Consider the following 23,023-nt stretch of genomic DNA (forward strand, 5'->3'; position numbering starts at 1 on the left):
TGAGTGGCATGCACTCATATATTTGGGTGCAATTTTATTTATTTATTTTTGTAGGAGCAGTTGCAGGGGGGGGGGGTGGCCCTCCAAGGTGACCTGAAGGACTAAGATGGCCAACTAGTCTTCCATAGTTGCCCACCTCTGATCTACCTTCATCTTTAAAAGCTATAGCCTAGTCCCAAAGGTGAATGAAAAGCCAGTGAAAGGCACAGCTATAAATGCTCAGAGGAATTTCTTCTGAGATTCCAGCATTTTGTCTTCGTACAGAAAACAGAATCATAAGAATGTATCTTGGGACTGAGTTATTATCATGCTAGTTTTGTTTTTATATTTTAGTTGTCAGATTCATATAATTGTCCTATCCCAGAAACAAAAATCAAGGTGGGTTTTAAGTTGTGAATGAATAGTGGTCTCCTCTTTAAACACAGTCAAAGTTCATAATGTAGAGTAGTCACTTGTACAGCCAATTTGTTATTAGGGGTGGAACTTGAGAGACATGGTTGGAAAAATGTGCGTAAGAAGAAGAGTTTGCTGTTTTTCAAGGGAGAAATGCCAAGACTTTTTCCAGAATGGAATACAGTTTTGTAGTTCCCCCTGCCCTCACACAGCATTTTTGTCATGATCTATATGCAGTCACTATGACTAGAAAAAGGAGCATTTACCTTCAGTATTTCTGCATGTGTTTGTATGTGTGCATATGCACACACATATATACACACATGCAGAAATACTGAAGGTAACTGCTTCTTTTTCTAGTCATAGTACACACACATGCACACATATGAAAGAGACAACTTTGTCTGACCACTAGCCATAACAAAACTATTGTCACACAATAAAAGCACATGACACAGTGCAAAGAATAGAACTAGGGGAAAAGTTGGGAGAAGGAATACTAAAGCACAATTTCTCAGACAGCATGGACAGAATATTGTCAAAACCTCTTGTCCATGTATGTCAGAGTATTGGGGAGATATGTTGGGAATGCCATTGATTTGAAGAGGTGGTTTTTTTTTCGGTCTCTGACTTCAAAGGAGCTCTCTTTGAAGAAAAAAATGTCAAAAACACTATGTGGGGCTGCCTTTGGAAACTCTTTGGAAACTTCAGCAGGTCCAAAATGCTGCACAGGTTGCTGAGTGGAAGAGGTTATACGGAGGATATAAACTGCTTGCTGAAACAAATCCACTGCTTGCTGATCTGGTTCTGGGTTGAATTCAAAGTGCTCTCTACATGGCTTGGGTCCACATAACCTGAAATATTATATTTCCCTGTATGAAACTGAGTTTTAAGCTCTTTAGCAGAAGGAGCCCCATGCTGTTTTTAACTTTTTTTAAAAAAAATCAAGTATAATTTAATTATGTTTCAACTTATGTACTAAGCATTTTAAATTGCATTGTTTTTTTTAAATGTTACACACTGCCTTGATTCCCATCTTGGGAGAAAGGCAGGATATAAAACCACCAAACAAAAAGAGATGCGAATGAAGAAATTGCTAAAAGGCTTTTCAGGCCATTATGTGTGTTAATCAGCTCATCCAGGGGGGCATAAAGTATGAGGTGGGGAGCTCAATCCTCCTCTAGGATTTCCCAGAATTGGCAAAGCCCCTCCAGGCAACCAGTTGTTACGTGTTGCGGGGGGGGGGGGGGGGAATCTAAATTAGAGATTGATGGCACCTCCACTGCAGGCTTTTATATAACTGATGTGGATTCTTCTAGATTACAGCTTCATTGTGATATGCTGTTGGATATTGCAAGGGAGAAGAAAGTTAAAGTGTCAGCTCTTCAGGATGTGCATCTTCTGAGTGAGACACAAAGCAAATATCAGAATTGATAAAGTCAATCAAAATCACCCTTACAATACCAGTTTCATCATGTTTATCAGAAAGCTTATTCTCATGCCTTTGTAGAATAAACACATTTCTGTGATCAAGCATAGGGCAAACCAGGCTTAATCACATGGCTGTTCTATATGGCTATAAAGAGATGGATCTGAACATTATAGCTAATGAGTTCATCCAGGCAGAACCTATCAAAAGGAATACATTCAGTATGGAAGAATCCAAAAAGTGCATATCTGAACATACTTCTGGTTAGTGTTTGGTTTTGTTGTAGTGCTACCTCTGATTATTTATAATAAATTTACTTAAATCCATAAACGGAGTGTGTTGATTTTTATCTTGGGCTTCGACTTGGACAGTATATTGCATGGGCCTTTGGATGGTGGAGGATGTCTAAACTTTGTTATAATTTAAGTGTAATATTTTTGTTTTGTCAGCATTCTGTTTCAACTGATGTTTTTTAATCCATACATTCAAGCATCCCATGGTTTGAAAATATTCCAAAAAGTATAAATTCTAAAAAAGCCAATCTTGATTTTGCAATTTTATGTAAGTGATTTTATAATGCCATTGTATTTTACTCAGACTTGAGCAGCCACGGATTTTGGTATCCACAGTTGGATGCTGGAACCAAACACCAGCAGATACCAAAGACTCACTGTACTTGTTAGTTAAATGTAGCTTTGAACATTCTAGGATCTATTAATCAAGGATGGTTGCTGTTGTTAACTGCCTTCTAGTCAACCTTGGCCCATGAAGACAGCCAAGTCACCCTATCCTCAATTGCCCTGCTCAGCTCCTGCAAAGCTACAAGCATGGCTCTGATTCAGTCTATCCATCTGGAATGTGATCTTCCTTTATTCCTATTGCCCTCCACCTTGCCAAGCATTGTGCTCTTTTTCCTCATGATATGCCCAAAATACAACAATCTTCGTTTAGTCAGCTTTGCTTTCAGGGAGAGTTCAAGCCTGATCTGCTCTAGGACCCACCCATTGATCTTGTTTGTTGTTTGTTTGTTCATGCCTGTTTATTTAAATTTCTTTAAAGCTTTTATGCTACTAATACACATGCTCCATCAACTCCTTTGATTTTTTTTTCTTCTGTTGAAAATTTTGCTTTCACAATTACAGGCTATTTTTGCAGCTTCTCTTTGCCCAGGACTTTTAATAACCTCGAGTACAACATCAATCGCTGGTGCTAATCCTGCCAGATTGTTGGTGAAATTGAACTGGTCTGCTCACTAACCAACGTCCACAGTTTATCCAAATTCACTGTAGGACAGAAGTGCTTTTTTGTTGTTTGTTGCAGCTGGTAAAGTCTCATACCAGCTTTTCCAAAATAACCAGGATGATATTTGTCAAAATTAATCCTGTGTTTGTGCCCACCTCCAGCATTACCCTGGCCGCCAGGATATTTCCTGTGTTTGCCAATATGGCTGTGTTCAAGGCTGATATGGCTTGTCAGTTTCATGGTCTTCCTCAGCCTAGAAGAAATCTTGCTGGGCCATGGAGAAATAAAGAGGAGAGCCATATATTGATCCTTTTAGCAGTCCATGGTATTCTTCTCAGAATTCTTCTCTAGCACCACATCTCAAATGAGCTGATTTTTCCTCCCTATCAGCTTTCTTCAATTTCCAGTTTTCACAACCATACATAAAAATAGAAATTTATATACACTGGGGTTTGGTTCCAGGACCAAAATCCGTGAATGCTGAAGTCCCATTAAATGCAATGGCATAGCAAAATGTTGTCCCTTATATAAAATAGCAAAATCAAGGTTTCATCTTTAGAATGAATATATGTGTGTGTGTATATATATATATATATATATATATATTCTCAAATCATGGATGCTTGGACAACTTCAACAGGAAAGAAGAGACACTGAAAGTAAACAAAGTTTGGCTACCAGTCCTGAAAAACACCAAAATCAAGACCAAGACCATGCATATGAAAACCTACTTAGGGTCAGGGGGTTTCCCAGCAGACAAATGGATCATCAATTAAATAGACACTCTAAGGCTTTGCCATGCAACAACAGAACAAAACACTGATTAACATGCAAATTGCTTCCTCTCAACCAACTGTTTATATGCCCCACTCTCTTCCAGCATTCTCTGAAGATGCCAGTCACATGTGCTGGCGAAATGTCAGGAAAAAACTCTTCTAAACATGGCCTCATAGCCCAAAAAACCCACAAAACCCATAAAAAACTGTGGGTGCTGGCCATGAAAGGTTCAACTTCACAGCTCGCCCAAGTACTTTTTCTAAAAGTTAAGACCATCATCCTGTGTGTACTTCTTGCTTCTCGGTTGCCCCTGGCCCTACTGATAACAATACTCCACCCATAAGAACTGACCAAGTTCAACTTTATCTCTTCTAAAGATGAACAGGGACAAAAGGCACTCAGCACATCTTTATTGGAATGGTTACCATCTCTATTTGTTAATCCTTTATATTTCAAGGCGGAGAGCACACCCTTGTTAAGCATAGTATTACCACAAGAACCACCAGGCGTCTTGTAGCACCTTGAAGTTTTATTTTTTAATTAAAACTGTATTTATTTTATTTGGTATAAACTCTGGTAGGTTCCAGCCCACTTTAACCATCCCATGAATCATTATTAAGGTAATGAAGAATGCAGGTAGTTGTTCTGTTTCTAGACCACAGATGCTTACATGAAATACAGTCAGCCCTCTATCCACGGATTTTTTTTTATCCACAGTTAATGTACAAATTCCAAAAGGCAAACTTTGATTTTGTCCTTTTATATAAGGAACACTGTTTTGTTATGCCATTATAGTTAATGGGACTTGAGCATCCATGGATTTTGGTATCCACAGGGGATCCTGCAACTAAACCCCAGCAGATAGCAAAGGCCCACTGTAAAACTTCTTAAATCCACAAAAATCCTTTATGGGACCAACCAAAATGCACAAAATATATGGACTTGTGAAAATCGCACAATCATGATTAACATTTTCACATGACGGGAAATCTTGTGAATTATTTGTTACTATTTATTGTCTGTCCCCCCCCCCGCCATATAGTACCTCTTTAATGGTGATGTCTGTGAAAATGTTAATCGTGATTTTCGTGTGATTTTTAATGTTTAAACCCCTGATTTTCCCCTTGTGTGATAAAGTCCCATATTGCAAGCTTTCGAAGCTCCACTGGCTTCTTCATTAGGCAAATGAGTTAAAAATAATACAGGAGAAAAAGATGTGAGGATGTTAGTCATAGGTTTGCATTTTCTCAAGATGGATATTTCACCTATTACGAAATGTCAACAACATCTTGAGAAAACATCTCAAGATGTTAATATTTCATGATAGGTGAAAACACCTCGAGATGTTGGTGATATTATCCTGAGTATGGAGGGATACCCATGCCCCTTCTCCTCCTGGCCATGTGGTTCTGGGAGACAAAGTATTTTAAAGCCCAGAAAATACAATTTAAATTCTATTAGTACCTTTATGTGTATTTAAAAACCTCCCTGTAAACTTGCTCCTTCCCTCTCTATTTTTAAATCCAAATTGAAACTTTTTCCCCCTCTATTTTTTAAAACTTTTAAAAATTTGGATTAACGTTTTATATCTTTACTACTAGTGTATTTGATTACTTGTACTGCCTATTTTGTTTTATTTTGCATTATGTGTGGGTTTTTGTTTTTTAAAAAATTGTATTTTAATATTGTATTTTATATTATTGAATAGTTATATTTTGTAACTGTTTGTCAAGCTGCCAGGTACATGGATGGTACTATATAAATAATAATAATAATAATAATAATAATAATAATAATAATACTTTTGTGCTTTAAAACATAAGCATGTCATGGTGGTTTTTATATTGAGCGTGTGTCTTTGTCATGCCTTTTAACTTCTGTATATTTTAATATGATTTTGTATTGCATTTATATTTATATTTTTATAATAATAATAATAATAATAATAATAATAATATTTCTAGCCCACCAAAGGATTGAGGTGAGTAACAATCATAAAATCACAATAACATAATTAAGATAAATCCCTAACCCCCCCCCAAAAAAAAGCTATAGAACATAATAAAAATACAATCAAATTCACTAAAATTATATAATATTTGGATGACTTTGTTTTAAATTCTATTGGAATGTTTTCAAATCTGTGAGCCGCCTTGGGTCCCTTTGGAGAGAGAGGCGGAATATGAAATATATAAATAAATTATAAACGAAATAAATGAATAAATAAATAAAATAAAAAGCGGGAAGGACAAAAAAACCCCAAAACACTGTGGTGCCTTTTCTTGCAAACAAAAACAAAAAAAGTCATTATTTTCGATGCCAAAAAAAGAAAAGATCATGATTTAGGAATTAAGGGTTTGGGATTTTTTGGGGTTTAAAATGAAAACCGTCTTTGACTGAAATCGAGCTTTTGTTTTCGCCTCAAACGCTAAAAGAAGCATTTCTCTTCACAGGAGAGCGAGGGGTTATTTTGTTTGTTTAATAACAAAGCCAGACACATCAGGAAACAGATTATTATTATTATTATTTATTTTTATTATTGTATTTTATTATTATCGGGTGAAAGAGGAGTGCTTTATGCTGACACTGAGGAGGTTATTATGAGGCGATCTATTTCGACCTCGCTGAGGAGGAGCAACGTCTTTCGAACGTCTTTTGTGGGCGGAGCCAAAAACGAGGCGGTTGGGCGCGAGCTCCTCCCCCTCCCTCCCGCCTCTGTTCCCTTCCTGGCTTCCTATTGGTCCCCTCGGAGCGCAGGGGAAGCCGCCCCATTGTGACGATTGGCTGGTTTTGCCAACAGAGTCCCCGGATGAAGAGACGTTAGAGGCGGGTATAAAGGGCCCGGGGAAGGCGGGAGTGGAGGCAGTTTTGAACTGGTGCCGCCGCTGCTGACGTTTCAGGAAGGGAGATTGCCCCAGGGTTAGCGGCTGTAACGTTCCTGTTCTTCCTCCTACTCTCCGGGTGTGAAGAGGCCTCAATCAAAATGGTAAATGGAGCGGCGGATGAGGCGGGAGGAGACAAGAAAGCGTGAGGGGACGGGGGAAAGGGGCAGCCTACTGAGGGGGAAAAAGCGAGTCTCGCGATAGTTTATTTCTCTTAAAAGGTAAAGCGGCGAGAGTAAGGGCAAGCGGGGACTGAATCGGGAAGGGGTGCGGTCACACGCGGACGCGGTGGGTCGGTGGCTGCGAGGGAGGCTGCGGCGCATGCGCATGGCGGCGGCGGCAGTGGTGTGCGCATGCGCGTGGGTGAAGGGGGGCCGCAGAGAAAGCGGGAGAGGTTGACGAACTGAGCATGCGCAGTGCTCTACAGAGCGCCAGCGTGGATGCAGTCGTTTTCGTTGAGAGCATTTGTTATATCCCGCTCTTAACGTTTTCTTTTTAAGCCTTCTATTGCATTAGGTAGACGCACCTAATGCGCAAAAGCTAGACCGCATGACCGCACTACACTCTTAGAGCGCTGGTGTTCCACTTTGGCTGCTCTGGCTGCCTCCTGTTGCATCCTGGGATTTGTAGTCCATTGAGGCCTAAGAGCTCTAGCTGAGAGTGCTAAGTGCCCCTCCTTAAACTGCAAATCCCAGAATGCAACAAGAGACAGCCAGAGCAGTTAAAGTGGAACAGCAGCTTCATTTATATACCACCTAAGCCAGTGGTTCTCAAACTTTGGTCTTCCCGATGCTTCGGACTTTCCCAGAAGCCCAAGCAAACACAGCTAATGGAAAGGGGTTCTGGGAGATCAAGTCCGAGGCATCCAGAGGAGCAAAGGTTGAGAACCACTGGCCTAAGTAGTCTCTAAGCGGTTTACAGCTGTAAGCTAATTGCCTCCAATAAGCAGGGCTTTAGTGATCTTGAAAGGTTACAGCAGCACTATGAAAGGGCAGTGCGGTAACCTAGAGAATCATACAAGCTGTTGTATTTCCCATTGCCATGTATGGATATGAGAGCTGGACAGTTAAGAAAGAAGATAGGAAAGAAATCATTTCACTTGAATAGACTGCTGAGGATCTCAGCCAAAAAGACAAACAGATGGGTCCTAGAGCAGATCAAGCCAAATTCTCCCTAGAAGCCAGGATGACCAAATTTAGGCTGTTGTACATTGGGTACATCATGAGAATGAATCATTGGGAAAAACTAATGCTAGGGAAGTAGAGAGAGCAAGGTCGCATGTTAGATAGATGGACTCTATTAAAGAGATCATAAACATCAGTTTGCAGGAGTTGGGCAGAGCAGTGGAGGACAGCGGATCTTGGGGATGTCTCATCAGCAGGGTTGCCATGGGTCAAGATTGGCATGAGGGCAGTTAACAACAAAAGATATACATATTCACATTGCTTAATCGCATATTCCAGTGCATATACATATTTAGTTATTTCAGTATGTGTATGCTGCTCTTCTCAGAGCTTTTTACATATCAACTTGGCAGCTCCCTCCCATCAGGGTTACAATCTAAGGTCCAATCACACTATAAGAATAATCCAGTCTGAGACTGCTTTCACTGCCCTGAGAATTCTGGGAACTGTAATTTTGTGAGACATTTAGCCTTCTCTTAGAGTTCTAATGCCACAATAAACTACAATTCCCAGCATTCCCTAGTACTGAGCCAGGGCAGTTAAAGCAGTCTCAAACTGGATTGTTTCTGCAGTGTGTTTTGTACCTGAGACATGATGCAAAAGGAGAAGGGGAAGAAGATCAAGTTCAGCCCTCTAAAGCCAGGGTGGTAGCATGGGAGTTATAGTCCAAAGTTTATTTTTAAGATGCTTATTTAATATTTAGAGTATTTATAGCCTGCTCTTCTGCCACAAAGACTCTCAAGAGTCGCTTACAAATTATTAATTAGACAGTTAGCTGCCCTCAGGCTTACAGTCTAAATTACACAAAAGGAGAAGAGTATGGCAGTGGGTAAAGGGATCAAGTCCAGCAGATGCTGCCAGTTCTTCTCTCCCTCTGAGGCCAGGATAGTGGCAGTTGGGAGGGCCTCTCATCTTAGTCTGGGCTAGGCTTGGTGGACCTGTGCCTGTGTTTTCTAAGGACACTAAGGATGCTAATTGGTTTTGTATCTTATTCTTCTTCCCCATGCTCTCTCTACCATAGGCCGGTGGCAAAGCTGGGAAGGACTCCGGAAAGACGAAGACCAAAACAGTGTCCCGTTCACAGAGGGCTGGCTTACAGGTTGGTACCTGGTGAAGGTCAGAGGTGGGTGTTAAAGGGTGTATTCTTACTTTGCCCAGTTCTGGATCTGGGTAAAGGAGTTAATTTTGAGTAACAACTATTATTGTTGTTGTTATTATTATTTCTTCTTACCTACCTCTCCCAATGGATCGAGGAGGGGAACAACAATTAACAACATCATTTAAAACACATTAATTAAAATATGCAACACTTTAAAAGGACAAGACATAAGCATTTTAAAACAGTCTACATTTAAAATTCAGCATCTTGATTCCCAACTTAAAATTTTCTGGATAAGCCTGCAAGAAAAGGCTAGTCTTTAGTGCTGCTTTAACTTCGGACAACATATTCAGCTGTTGACTCTCTTCCAGCAGCTTGTTCTGGTAACACCATAACACAGGATTACCTGATTCGTAGGTATGCCAGCAAAAGAGCAGTTAGATCTCTTGATGCCGATGTACTGAAGAAATACTGGAGAGTTTTTTCTTATTATTAACAAGTTGAAATGCCTGTTTTGAGGCTTGGTTACTTGTTGCAAAAGATTTAAGATAAACATGGTGCTAGTCTAGATTAAACCTTTGGCCTCACGCACCACTGCCATGAAGTGGACTGAAACTTAATTCAGCTCTCAACCTGGAAGAGGATCTTCACCCTTGATTCTTAGAGCCTGCCCTTTTTCCCTCCCAGTTCCCTGTTGGCCGAATTCATAGGCATCTGAAATCTAGGACCACCAGTCATGGGCGTGTTGGAGCTACGGCTGCTGTGTATAGTGCTGCCATTTTGGAGTATCTCACAGCTGAGGTAAGAGCCTGGGAAGGGAAAGAAGTAACTGTAGTGTTTCAATTGTGGAACGTCAGATTTATTTTTATTATTTATTTATTTGTGGTCTTTATACCCCGCCCTTCAGCCTTAAAGATGAAAGATGAGTTTTCCTTTCATGGATCCAATAAACTGTCCATAAATTTATACTACTTGCTGTGTGCTTCAAGTTGTTTCCAACTTAAGGTGATTCCAACTTAAGGGTTTTCTTAGCAAGATTTGTTCAGAGGGGGTTTGTCTTGGTCTTCCTCTCAGGTTGAGCGTGTGTGACTTCCCCAAGGTCATCCAGTGGGTTTCCATGGCTGAGCGGGGATTCAAATCCTAGTCTCCAGAGTAATAGTCCAGTGCTCAAACCATTACACCACAGTGGTTCACTTTAGGACTACTAGGCTATTAAATCTAAAAAATACGCAAAATCCCCAGAGATGACTGATCCTGATCAATAAAGCCAGTCAAAATGGTCTTACGTGTTTCTAGGAAACAGACTCATATCTATCATAGTTGTACCTCCCCCCCATAAACTTCAGTGAATTCACACAATACAAAAACATCAGTTAGAACAGTTCTGCTTGAATATTTGAAGTCAAGTGTTTATTTAGAGACGGAGCATATGCTTTATACATACATGGTCCTAGTATCAATCGACAGTATTTTTAGGTAGGTGTAGAATTGTTTCTGTCTGAAACTCAGACATCCTTTCTGCATAGATAATTGTGAGCTAAATGGACCAGTGGTCTGCTCAGTAAGCTCCCTCTTTTCTTATATCATTTCCAACCCCTGCATTAACAGGGAGCAGGTGATGGACTACAACTGCCATCCTGCCACTGGTCATGCTGGCTAGGGCTGTCCACTGACTTTTGCAGACCCCAGTTTTGCCACCCAGGTTGTTAAGTGCATATAATTTTTTTTTTTTAAAAAAAGCATGTACAGCAAAAACACAGCTTCTGTAGTGAAATAGCAGAACGTCCTAGGTATGCAGAAATATAGTGTCCAAAAATCATATTTACAATTTCAGTTCTAAATACCACTGAAATTATAATTTCCACACACCCTGTAAACATTTGTGAATCCTAGTGAGGGGATGAAGGAGGTATTTAAGTAATCTAAAACTAGATTTATGAATTGAAGTGGGAGAAACGCAGTTAAAAACTCAGCTATCTGCCAGTCTCCTTTGGATTTGTGGTGGTGGTGGTAATAGTGGAAGCTAGAGATGGGAAATTCTAAATAAACCAAAATTGGCGGCAGCCATGACCTTTGTTGGTAGTGAATAACTTGAGATCCAGTGTGGTTTGCAAACACCTTTTTCTTCCCTGTCGGAATGGAGTGCAGAGAAGAACATTTCAAGCCTGCAACACCTTACAGAAAGTAGGAGGGTGGGGTTCCAAAACTGCATGCTGCTTTCCGCTATCTCTTCCCCAAGGCCCAGACATCAGTTGGAAAAGAGAACTTGGCCAAGGAAGATTGGCCTGTCTGTGTTCTAAAGTTTATATAACCTAGAGGAGGGCAGGGCTTGCTAGCAACAGAAGCTATATTGCAAAAATATTCTTCAGCATCTGATAGTTTGGTTTACTCACTTTACTGTTTAAAAAAACTGCAGGTTCTCGAACTAGCAGGAAATGCATCCAAAGACTTGAAAGTGAAGCGTATCACTCCCCGCCACTTGCAGCTTGCAATAAGAGGTGATGAAGAACTGGATTCCCTAATCAAAGCGACAATTGCTGGTGGAGGTATGTACCTACTTGAGCAATATAGTCTGTCAAAACCATACTTACTGGCAATAAATTATTTTTGAGTCTTATTTGAGCAGACTAATAAAATCCTTTTCTTCTTTCCTCAGGTGTAATTCCACACATCCATAAATCTCTCATTGGAAAGAAAGGGCAACAGAAAGTTTAAAAGTGTTCTTGTTAACTTAGGACTCTTTAAGTGCTCAGTTGTCTGGTGTTGGTGGATTTCCAGTGGACTGCATCTGTGAAACACAATTTTTGCCTTTCTGTAACCTTGAAGATGGAGCCCATTGAGATATATAACAAACCAAAATTCTACATTGAAGTCTTAACCTTATTTAAGTGTTACATGGCTTCAGAGAAGCTGTTGTCTGTAGTGGTTCTTGACTGTTTTTAGATTTGTTGGATTTTAATGAAATTCTTGACATTGTTGCTAATGTATAATTTTTTATGCTTCAAATTTTCTTTATTCAATTATACACTATACCATTTAACTACAAAAGTTCTGGACATTTTTTATTTTTAAGAAATTTTAAAAAAGCTTGAAGTGTGAGACTAATGTCAGTCTCTTGTAGTTAAATAAAAAATGTTTTAAGAAAAGCAAACAACTTTGGGGCTTTTGTACAGACCTTATTGCAAGTCTGAGGAATTCAATAAATGTTATAACGTGAACTGTCTATTCTGGTTAAGCAGTAATCTTGTTGCTTCAGCCATGATGACCTTGCTGGCCAAATGAATAACTAGATGTGCTGTGTTCTTGGGACAGAGTAAACAGGATATGAACTAATTATATTGGAAATATTTGGACCTAAATCAATTTGTGACTCAACTAAAGTAGACCTGTTGGATCAATGGGATTTACATAAGCATTGGCTTACCATCCAGTAATTAATTTAATGGGTCTACTTTAGTTGGGAGTAACTACTGCATTTAGGCCTCTGACATTGGTTGTTGCTTTTTTTGTTGTAGACTCAGCTATGTTGATGCTTCAAGATAGAACTGTTTTTAATGTAAAGAAATTAGCTCAACATAGGACAACACGGTTGAAAAGACATTTGGATGATCACAGGGTCTCTGTGGGTTTCTCTACTGTACCTTCCAAAGCATGCTTAATCTATTATTGCTTGGACTTTACTGTCTCAGAAGCTATTTTACTTTTTTGTCAGCTGCCTTGCCTGGGGATCCTAGGTGAAGTTACCCATATTAGGAAGTGGGATTAAAGGGAATTAAGGCATACTGGGAAGCCTTCATCACCCTATGTGTATCATAACAGGAAAGAAGAGTCCAAATTGATACCAACAGGAAAAAAACCAAATCCTTAGCATGTTAATTTAAAACAAATTAAAATTCTTAAACATTCTTATTTGGTGGAAAAACATTTGAGTAACTAACTTGCTCTAGAAAAAAAGGTACACATAGTACAGAAACTCAGTATGCTTGTTGTTAGAATGCCAGTTCTAAAAGAAGTCACTTGATTAAATGAAAGTTTATTGTATGAGTTAAGGATGTTGAAAGTAAACTTTGGAAGAAGAAAAATCATCTAAGTGATGTGTTGATTCCCAAAGATAACTTTTTGAACCTTTTGCTATTGCAGCTTCTCATTAGCAACTGTGGTTAAAAAACTCTCAGTATTTCTTGATTGGCTGAAGATGAATATCTTTTTAGGTGATAACAGTTAAAAGGCCAGCTGACGTTGGAAGTGGCTGTGAAATACTTTCTGTTGTATAAGGTATGGGAATGGGGTCACATTCATTCCTTGCCACTTACTGCTAGTTACTGCTGCTCACTTAGACTTCACAATACCTGGAGAGCCACAGCAGTGACATCTGTGCTCTTACATGTTCATATGCAAAATCACAGCATTGCTTAATTGGACCCGTAAGACAGTTTCTTGCCATCACCACAGAGTCATATTAAGGCTGTACTGCAGATTTAAAAAGTTTTACAGACAAATACATTGCCATAAGCTTTTCCAGTTATGATTATTTCATGAGCAGCAAGATCTTAAATTGCCACAGAAGGCTCAGAAGTTCAAGGTTAAGAGGGCTTTTTGGCAATTGCATCACAATACCTGTTGGGCCATCCACACTTAACACCAATAAAAGCGAGCAAAGGATGATGGGTTGTGTGTGCATTTGGGTGCTTTGGGGCTTCTGTTGCAGAGGTAAGTAGATTGAAACTTGCCACTAAGCAGCTAGCCATTTAGTTCACTTGGTATTGCTGAGCTTAATTCTGCTCTGGCACAGAGGAGACAGGTAATCGGAGAGGTTAGGTGCTTACTGAGAAGTACTTGCAAGCTAATACTCATTCAGTTCCAGCAGGGATAGTGTTGAGCTATCAATTTTGCTGATACTTTCATCATGTATTTTGTATAATACGGTATAAAGTTAGAATAGCTTTTAAAACATTTCACTCATTTGCATCTTGGCATTTTAAGATTTTTCTTTTTAGCCTATTACTGTATTTTGAATAAACACAATTTTTACCTTTATCACTTCTATCATACTTTTTGCTATAAAAGTACTCTTTACTCTTCCTAGGTCATCTTTTTGTTCTTGTTTCCTCTCAGTTTTCTAATTTTGTTTATTTGTAATCTTCTTCACCTCTAATTCAGATTTAGTGCCCCTTGTTTTGTGGTACACATTGTAGTGTGCTATAATGGTTTGCACATTGGGCTGTGGAGGCCTGGGTTTGAATCCCCACTTGGCCACAAACTCACTGGATGGCCTTGGGCAAGTCACACTCTCTCAGCCTCGGGATGGCCATGGCAACTCCCCTCTGAAGGAATTTGCCAGGGCAACCCTATGGCCTTTGGGTCGCCCTAAGTCAGAAATAGCCTGACAAGAAGCAACATCAAAAATCCAGGAACTGATACCTTGATGGGGCCAACCAAAATGTACAAAACATGTCGCAAGCTTTCAAAGCTCTCCAGAAAAATGGTTTCTACAAGCAAGGCATTAAAAATAATCCAGGAGGAAAAAATAAAGGGATGTTAGTTGCAAGCCTGCATTACATGAAGATGCAGCATGGCATAGTGGTTTGAGTGTTGGACTAGGACTCTGAAGACCAGGGTTTAGTTCCCCTCTTGGCCTGGAAACCCACTGGATGGCCTTGGGCAGGTCCTATTCACAGCCTCAGGGGAAGGCCATGGCCAGCCTCTGGGCAACCCATGCCAAGAAACCCCCATGATAGTCTCCCTGGGGTCCCTGTCAGTCAGAATGTTCCCAGTCCAGATGGTTGATGCAGGCGGGCTCCTCCTGGGTGCTCCATTAGCAAGACATGCACTTTGCTGGTTTTGGTCTGTAACTATTGTAAGCCGCCTTGTTTTGTTTTGGCCCTTTCCTCCTGGTCTCCGGAGTAAAACGTGCCTGTCCAGGATACTATGAATGGCCCAAAGACAAATGGGTCCTTGAACCGATCAAGGCAGGGCTCTCCCTGGAAGCCAAGAGGGCCCAATGGGGAAGACGGTCATGCCGGGCAAGGGGGCGAGTGGGAGGAGGGGAGCTCATGGGGATGAATTCACAAGACGAGCGGAACAGTGGCAAAGGGAGGCTCTTCTCAGCTCTGGGCCCACAACAAACTCCAACTCCCAGAATTCCGTCGCCTCGGCCCAGGGAGCCCCGCGCATGCGCAGTGAGAGCGCGGCGTCTGCCTATAGAACCCGGTCTTCCTCTTCCTTCCTCCTCCTCCTCCTCCTCCTCCGTCGCCAGGAATCATGAGGCAGCCCAGGGGCGCCGCCAGCAGCGGGCGGGAGGGCGCCGAGTGAGCCCCCCTCAGGCCCCGGGCCCTTCTCTCAAGGAAGGAAGGAAGGAAGGAAGGAGAGCCCCCTCCCTCCCTCCCATGGAAGGGAACCGCGACGAGGCGGAGAAATGCGTCCAGATCGCGCGCCAGGCCCTGGAGGCCGGCAACCGGGAGAGGGCCCTGCGCTTCCTCCACAAGGCCCAGAAGCTCTACCCGACCCAGGCAGCCAAAGGTGGGAGAAGAGGGCCCCGGGAACCCCCCCCCTCCGTCCTCCTCCGCTTTCCTCCTCCTCTTCTTCACCTCCTTCCTCATCCTCTTTCCTCCTCCTCCTCCTCCTCTCTTTTCCTTCTTCTTCCTCCTCCTCTTCTCCCTCTCCTTGACCCCTTTTCTCCCCTCAAAATTAACCCATGCATAATCACCTCTTGCCCTGTAACTCCCCCTCGCAGACCTCTCAGGACGAAGGCCATTTTGTTGTTGTTGTTGTTGTTGTTGTTGTTGTTGTTAGCTGCCCCAAAATTGACCCCAGTTGATGGCGACCCCCTTCCCTCCACTGCTCTGCTCGTTCTTCTTGTTGTCGATGTGTGCCTTCAATAATAATAATAATAATAATAACAATTTCATGTACTTATAGAATCATAGAGTTGGAAGAGTCTGCCAGGGCCATCCAGTCCAGCCCCATTCGCCATGCAGGAACTCTCAATCAAAGCATCCAGCCTCTGCTTAAGGACCTCCAAAGGAGGAGATTCCAGCACACTCTGTGTCAGTGTATTCCACTGTTAAACAGCCCTCAATGTCAGGAAGTTCCTGCTAATGTTGAGGTGGAATATCTTCTCCTGCAACTTGCATCCATTGCTCCATTGGGTCCTGTTCTCTGGAGCAGCAGAAAACAAGCTTGCTCCAGCCTCAATATGACACCCCTTCAAGTATTTAAACAAGGCTATCATATCACCTCTTAACCATCTCTTCTCCAGGCTAAACATATCCAGCTCCCTAAGTCTCTCCTCATAGGACTTCATGGTTTCCAGACCCTTCACCATTTTAGTTGCCCTCCTTTGAACACACTCCAGTTTCTCAACATCCTTTTTAAATGCACTGTGTTTCTATTGATGCAGCAACAGAATTGCATCCCATCTTTCTCCAAATAGGGGGACTCAAGGCGGCGGACACCAAGTTCAAAACAATATAGTTTAAAAACAGTAGAAAGGCGTTAAAAGTTAAACAGTTACATTTTAAAGTTTAAAATGCATTTTAAAACAATATACAAACCTTTGAAACTTTATTGTTGTCGCCGTGTGCCTTCAGGTTGTTTCCGATTCATAGCAACCCTAAGGCAAACCCATCATGGGGTTTTCTTGGCAAGTTTCTTCAGAGGGGATTTGCCATTGCCATCCTCTGAGGCTGAGAGAGTGTGACATGCCCAAGGTCTCAAGAGTCATAGTTCAATGCTGAAAACCACTACACTATGCTGGCTCTGCTCTGGTCCTGTAAATGTAGGCCCATGGCCTCCCTGATTAACAGCCAAAGCAGACCAGCTCAAAATGCCAGCTTCCCTGCAGTTTGGGGGTTTGGCATATGCACGATGCAAGCCCTGACGATGCCCCAAAGCTGCCAGGCTGCCCACACATGGACAGGCTTCCCAGTGCTCCGGGTAAGCGGCATTTACACATCGCAAGCCACAGGAGCGCCATAAAGCTGCAATAGGGAGGGGAAAGCCGGATTTTTACCGGTTCAAAAAGTAGTATCATTTTGCCACTTCTTTTTGGGCTGGCAAAAAGCCGGATTAGGGCTGCAGCGTATGGTTGCCGCAGCCCAAGCCCAGCTCTCTTCAAACTGCCCCTTTCGGGCGGTCTGTTTCATCCCTAAGTATCCATCTCGTCTTCCTCTCCTACTGCCTTCCACCTTTCCTAGCATTGTTGTCTTTTCTAATTTGAAGACGTAGTAGTGCTAGTCTGGAAAATCAGTCTGCAGAGGACATCATATGCATCTGAGGAAGTAGGCTAAAGTCTACAAAAGTTCATGCTCCCAGCTTCTTTTTCTCATTTAGTCTCAAAGGTGTTAACAAGATCCCTTTGCAATACTGTCTTGTCTAATGTTTCATTTTTTTCTCATGATATGGCCAGTTTAGTCATCCTAGGTTTCAAGGGATGTTCAAGCTTGATCTGCTCCATTGATTTGTCTTCTTGGCCACAGTATTATTCTGCAAGGGAGAGTGGCAGGGTGCTTGTGCCTTGGAGGACTGGGCCCCATGGCACTGCCCAGAGGAAGAAGAAAAGCACGAAGAGGAAGGAGGCAGTGGCTGCAATTGGCACAAGCTCATAGTATCTTCACAGGAACCAGTCCTCCTCACAGTGCCCCCTTCCCCTGCTTCCTAGAGAAAGGAGAGCATGTGTGTGCATAACATGGCTCCCCTCTCTGCTGACTTGTCCTCTCCTTTCACATATTTGTGAAACAGGTATTATTTATTTTTACTTGTTTTTTATGCCACCTTTCTCCCAGCATGGGATCCGAGGTGGCCCACAGAAGAAAATCAACTAAAATACGGTGCAATTATAAAAACAATTAAAACAATCAGAATATTATTTTAAAACATCCAAAAGTAATAAAATAAAACAAAACATGTGCCCTAATTTTTAACACACACACACACACCTCTGCATGGTTAAATATTTAAAGCCTGCTGAAACATGAAGAGTTTTGTCCACTGGTGAAAGGAAAGGGAGGGGGCAGCCTAGGCCCAAAACACACTGCAGAAATAGTCTAGTTTGAGACTGTTTTAACTGCCCTGGCTCAGTACTAAGGAATCCTGGGACTTGTAATTTATTGTGGCCCCAGAGTTCTCTAACAGAGAGGGCTAAATGTCTCACAAAACTACAAATATCTGAATTCTCTAGATTTGAGCCAGGGCACTTAAAGCAGTCTCAAACTGGATATTTCTGCAGTGTATTTTGGACCCTAACCTCCCATGGAAGGGAATTCCAAAGGATGGGAGCAGCCACCTGATAAGGCTCTCTCTTGTGTCCTCACCAAGTGAGCCTATGTTGGTGAAGCATTCGCAGGAGGTCCATATGGAAATGCGGTCTTTCAGAGTGTTGGACCTAAGCTGTGTAGGGCTTTGCACATCATGATCATTGCTTTCAATTGTGCCTAGAAATGAATTGGTAGCCAGTGAAGTTGTTTTAACAAGGGAATTATATGCTCCCTTTAACTGGTCCCAGTCAATATTCTGGCTGCAGCATTTTGGACCTGCCAAAGTCAGCCCCACATAGAGGAGAATGTGCATGTGGGAGAAGCAACACATTCTCCTGAAGAACTGGCTCTGCTACCTAGTATTGATGCAGATAGGCCCGAATTCTGTTGCTGGTTCCAAGTAGAGTAGACCCAGTCACTGAATGGGAACTTCACAATATGTTGATTCACCATTCAACAACTGAGTCTGTGGATCTACTCTATTTTGGGCTAACTAATAAGATTCAAGCCAAAGGTTATGTTAGTACTTAGTGTTGCTGTAGAGTTGGATGAAGGAATTTTGTGGCCCTCCAGATGATACTGGACTGTAGCTTCCTTCATGGCTCAAATGGTGAGGAATGCAGGGGCTTGTTCAGCAACATACAGAGAGCTGCATGGTTTCTTCCTCTGATAGAGAAGATGTTGAAGACGTATCAATACTTTAGCATTGGGTAAAACATCTGTGTAAGCAGTGTCATCATTTCTCTGTAATAAAAGAGACTTAGGCTCAAAATGGCTTGCCTTATAGTTCAATCCTGTTAGGTTCAGTGGGGAGTTATTCCTCAGCGTGACATAGTAGTTTGAGTGTTGGACTACAACTCTGGAGGCCAGGGTTCAATTCCTGGCTTGTCCATGAAACCCACTGGGTGACCTTGGGCAAGTCACATGCTCTCAGCCTCAGGGGAAGGCAATGGCAAACCTCCTCTGAACAAATCTTGCCAAGAAAACCATAAGTAGGAAATGACTGGAAGTCACACAACACACACTTGTGTATAAAGTTGGAGCCTAACACTACACAGTGAGTAGTTTTCAAAGAAGTAGCCATGTTAGTGTCTTGCAGCACAAAAAAGAAGTAAGTAAGGGGGATTTGAAATGGGTTTATGTCCATGCATGCCAATACTAAAATAAAAACCAGTCAGTCTTAAAGGTACTGCTGCCACATTTTCTCCCACTCCCTTCCTCCTCCTTGTCCTACCCATTGCGTGTATGATAGAGGCGACATTTGAATTGGGTGCTCCCAGTTCAAGAGGTTTTGCCGTCATCTTGTTACCTAACATGTGGGATGATTAGAGAAAGTTCAGCCCAAAGTACTTACTGAACTTGGTAAGTCTTGCTTAATCATAAGCATGCTTAAGAATGACTAGACTTCACAGTGAGTTTGTAGAGTGCCTGAGTATGCTGACAGCTTTCTCTCCCTGTAGTCCTGTTGTAGATGATACTGAACTGACTGAAGAATTTTCTCTTTTCAAAGCCCCCAACCCATATAATGTTGTAGGGAAAACATTTGGAAATCTGTGAGAAGTCTGTTTACATTTTAGAAATATGATCATATCTATAAAACAAACAAACTGATTTTATACAATGGAATCCCATACTGCAAGAAAGGTCAGCAGGACGTACTCCTAGGTGGGTACAGGTATAGTTCAATATAATAGCACTATGGGAGGTTGCTTTCATCGACAGCACTGATAAAATGTCATGAAAGTTTGAGTCTTCTCATGAGTGTAATTTTCTAAGAGAAGCAGTTTAGGTGTGATTGGCAAGTTTAAATTTCCAATATATCTATTCAGTTAAAGTGTATACTATAATTTGGGAGGTGAAGGACTTTAAAAATATACAATAGAATAGCTTAAATGGGCATAGATTTTTCCCAAATCTATCTATATATATTTTTTTATTTTTTTTAAATCAAGCACTAGAAGGAAGGAGAAACAGGCAAGGACCACTGGGAATTCTGCTCATCTTCTATTTTAGCCCTTGACCATGTCCTTTAAACATATCATTTTATCCTTATGACTTACAAGCTTGCCTCTTTTAAAATGACAGCCTAAATTCTGAGCCTGGCAAATCTGACTAATATCTGAATCTTCCACATGATTGTAGAATTCCCTCCAATTGCTATGCTAATTCCCTTTCCCAATTTCAGTTCACTTGCCTTGTCATATATCAATTTGTAATCCATATGTTATTTCCTCTCAGCAAACAGTACTCACTTGTTTTCCCTTTTTGTTTTAAGCTTCTTCTTAAAATGAACTCAAAATTTAGTTGGGCAGAATGTTTGAAATGCAGAAGTATGTGTGTATGTATGTATGGTGAGCTTTAATGTCTCCACTCCCAGGTTGCACTGCATCCAGATATAATTCAGTAGTGTATAATTATATTTACATTTCTTTCTGAAAGGATCTCTTCGAAGTCAACCAAAAGGCCTTATACTACAATCACTTTAGTCCACAGGGAATTTTTCTTGTTCAAACTGCCATAACAGCAATAACACAAGTTGCAATATGCAGTGGAACTGGGTCTTTGCAATACACAGAGCATGGTTGTAGCACTGCTTCAGATTAATATCCAAAAGTTGACCAAGATTCTTTTAAGGCCTTTCCATTTTGTTTCAAGATGATATAATGAATAGTTTGACGTTAATGGGTTAGATTGTTATTTTAGCTTTGCAAGTAAAATGCCCAGAACACACTAATGTCCAGAACACACTAATGTCAAACATTTAGTGTCCCCATATGTTTACCTTATCCAGTTGTGGTACACAGTTGTACGATTTGGCTGGAAATAGAGGAAAGAATCTACTGTAGTCTCTCCCCTTTTCCAAAAAGTTCTTGTTTCTAGTAAACTAGAAGTAAGTCTTAATTGTCACAGATGACCAGATTTACAGTTCATTGATCTGATAATGTAACCATACTCACTGAGATTAAAATAATATATTTCCTGCATGATATGTTTTAATGTTTCTTCTTTAACAAAACAATTTTAACGAAGTTAAGAGATAGGACAGGAATCTGTGTGAATTCTCTCTAAGCATCTCACAATAAGATCCTTTTCATTCCTTCCTAGCAAAGAAATATGTCATCTGTGGGAATTGTACAGCCTTCTGGATTTTGTTGGATAGTTCCCAGCATTCCTCATCATTGAGTATACTGGACAGGGCTGCTGGGAGTTGCAGTTCAGCAACATCTGGAGGGCTGCACAGTTTCCACCCCTGAAGACAGAATTTTCAAGAAGGTCTGTTCTAAAGAGCATGGCCTACTTCTATCCATCTGTAATCTGAAATGTGTGACTCTCTCATCTTGCTTATTGGGTTGTTCTATATATAACATATTTAAAACTGGTTGTTTGTTTTAAATAAAATAAGGAATTTACCTTCTTCTGAGTTTGCAAATTTTTAAAATTGAAAAAAATAATAATACTTGCAGTTGTAAATTTTTAGAAAGGACTCAGATTGGTCAAAATCTACAAGAATAAAGGGAAAATAAATGTACTTTATTAAAACTACAACCATCTTCCTGCACAGTACTAAGAATGTTTACAGTCGGCCCTTCTTTTACACGGACTTTTTATACACGGATTCAAGCATACATGGTTTGAAAATGTTCAAAAAAATTATAAATTTCAAATATCAAACCTTGATTTTCCATTTTTTAAAAGGGACACCATTTTGCTATGTCATATTTAATGGGACTTGAGCATACATGGATTTTGTTATACATGGGGGATCTTGGAGCCAAAACCCAGAGTATAACAAGGGTCCACTGTATTTGGACTGCTGTATTAATTTGGACTTAGACAGTCGGCCCTCCATATCCACTGATTCCTTACAGGCGGATTCAACTATCCATGGTTTGGAATATATATATATATATAGAGAGAGAGAGAGACGCAGACCTTGATTTTGCCATTTTATATAAGACACCATTTCACTGTGCCGTTGTATTTAATGGAACTTGAGCATCCACGAGTTTCCGTATCCATGGGGAATCCTGGAACTAAACCCCGGCAGATACCAAGGATCATGCCCAGTGTTCTGTTATGGGATAGTTCCTTTCTCTTTTTGTTTAAAACACTGTATGTAGAGCCAGGAAAACAATTTTTTCTCAACAAATGAGGCTATTGCATCCACCTTTCTATAGAAATGGTACATAACTATAGTGTAAAGGCCCTTTTATGGGTGACATCCCTGACATCATTACATAAATCCCTAATTGTCAATTTGAATTAACTCTTTCCGTTCTTAAAAGAATGTTAACTCCTCTTTCGTTTCTTTAAAACGCATTTGAATCTGTATGATTCATCTCTTTATATACTTTGAAAAAAACAGGCAGTCTCCTATGCATCCTGGCAGTGAGATCTCATTCTGTTACATGAAGGATAGAGATATTGCTTGCTCTAGTTAGCAAGAAGAAGGTGGTAGTCCTATATATATGCTCCTCAGGAAGTTCTATTGATCTCAGCAGGACTTGCCTCTAAGTAGAGCTGTATAGGATTGCAGACTAAGTGGACATTTCGGTATGTCCTTATATTATTAAATGTGTGTACTTCGAAGGAAGGTATGCTTCCTTTTAGTCAAAAGATACTCGTTATCAGATTCTCTCTCTCTCTCTCTCACACACACACACACACATACACACACACATTTGTCTTTTGGTTTCAGTAGTTCGTTGATCTACTGGAACGATAACATTCCCAATGACTGGGAGCAAGAGCTGCTTCATAGC

General features: G+C 40.9%; 2 protein-coding genes and 1 pseudogene across 2 annotated transcripts in view; 2 read left to right on the forward strand and 1 right to left on the reverse strand.

Moving 5' to 3' along the window:
• Window positions 1-1,675: 1,675 nt before the first annotated feature.
• LOC149313104 (large ribosomal subunit protein uL15 pseudogene) lies at window positions 1,676-3,581 on the reverse strand (annotated as a pseudogene).
• A 3,003-nt stretch (window positions 3,582-6,584) lies between these two features.
• On the forward strand, window positions 6,585-12,229 carry H2AZ1 (H2A.Z variant histone 1). Its single transcript, XM_089526074.1, has 5 exons — window positions 6,585-6,827; window positions 8,929-9,006; window positions 9,694-9,807; window positions 11,423-11,552; window positions 11,663-12,229. The coding sequence occupies exons 1-5, from the start codon at window positions 6,825-6,827 to the stop codon at window positions 11,719-11,721; spliced, it is 384 nt and encodes a 127-aa protein (XP_089382200.1). The 5' UTR covers window positions 6,585-6,824; the 3' UTR covers window positions 11,722-12,229.
• A 3,013-nt stretch (window positions 12,230-15,242) lies between these two features.
• Window positions 15,243-23,023, forward strand: part of DNAJB14 (DnaJ heat shock protein family (Hsp40) member B14) — a 31,231-nt gene continuing 23,450 nt past the window's right edge. Inside the window, exon 1 of the mRNA XM_089526076.1 lies at window positions 15,243-15,525. Within this exon, the coding sequence (XP_089382202.1) occupies window positions 15,393-15,525 (133 nt within the window). The 5' untranslated portion in view covers window positions 15,243-15,392. The remainder of the gene's footprint in view (window positions 15,526-23,023) is intronic.

This window comes from Sceloporus occidentalis, unplaced genomic scaffold (genome assembly GCF_023333645.1).
Source record: "Sceloporus occidentalis isolate IW3139 unplaced genomic scaffold, rSceOcc1.0.p SCAF_5, whole genome shotgun sequence".
NCBI lineage: Eukaryota > Metazoa > Chordata > Lepidosauria > Squamata > Phrynosomatidae > Sceloporus > Sceloporus occidentalis.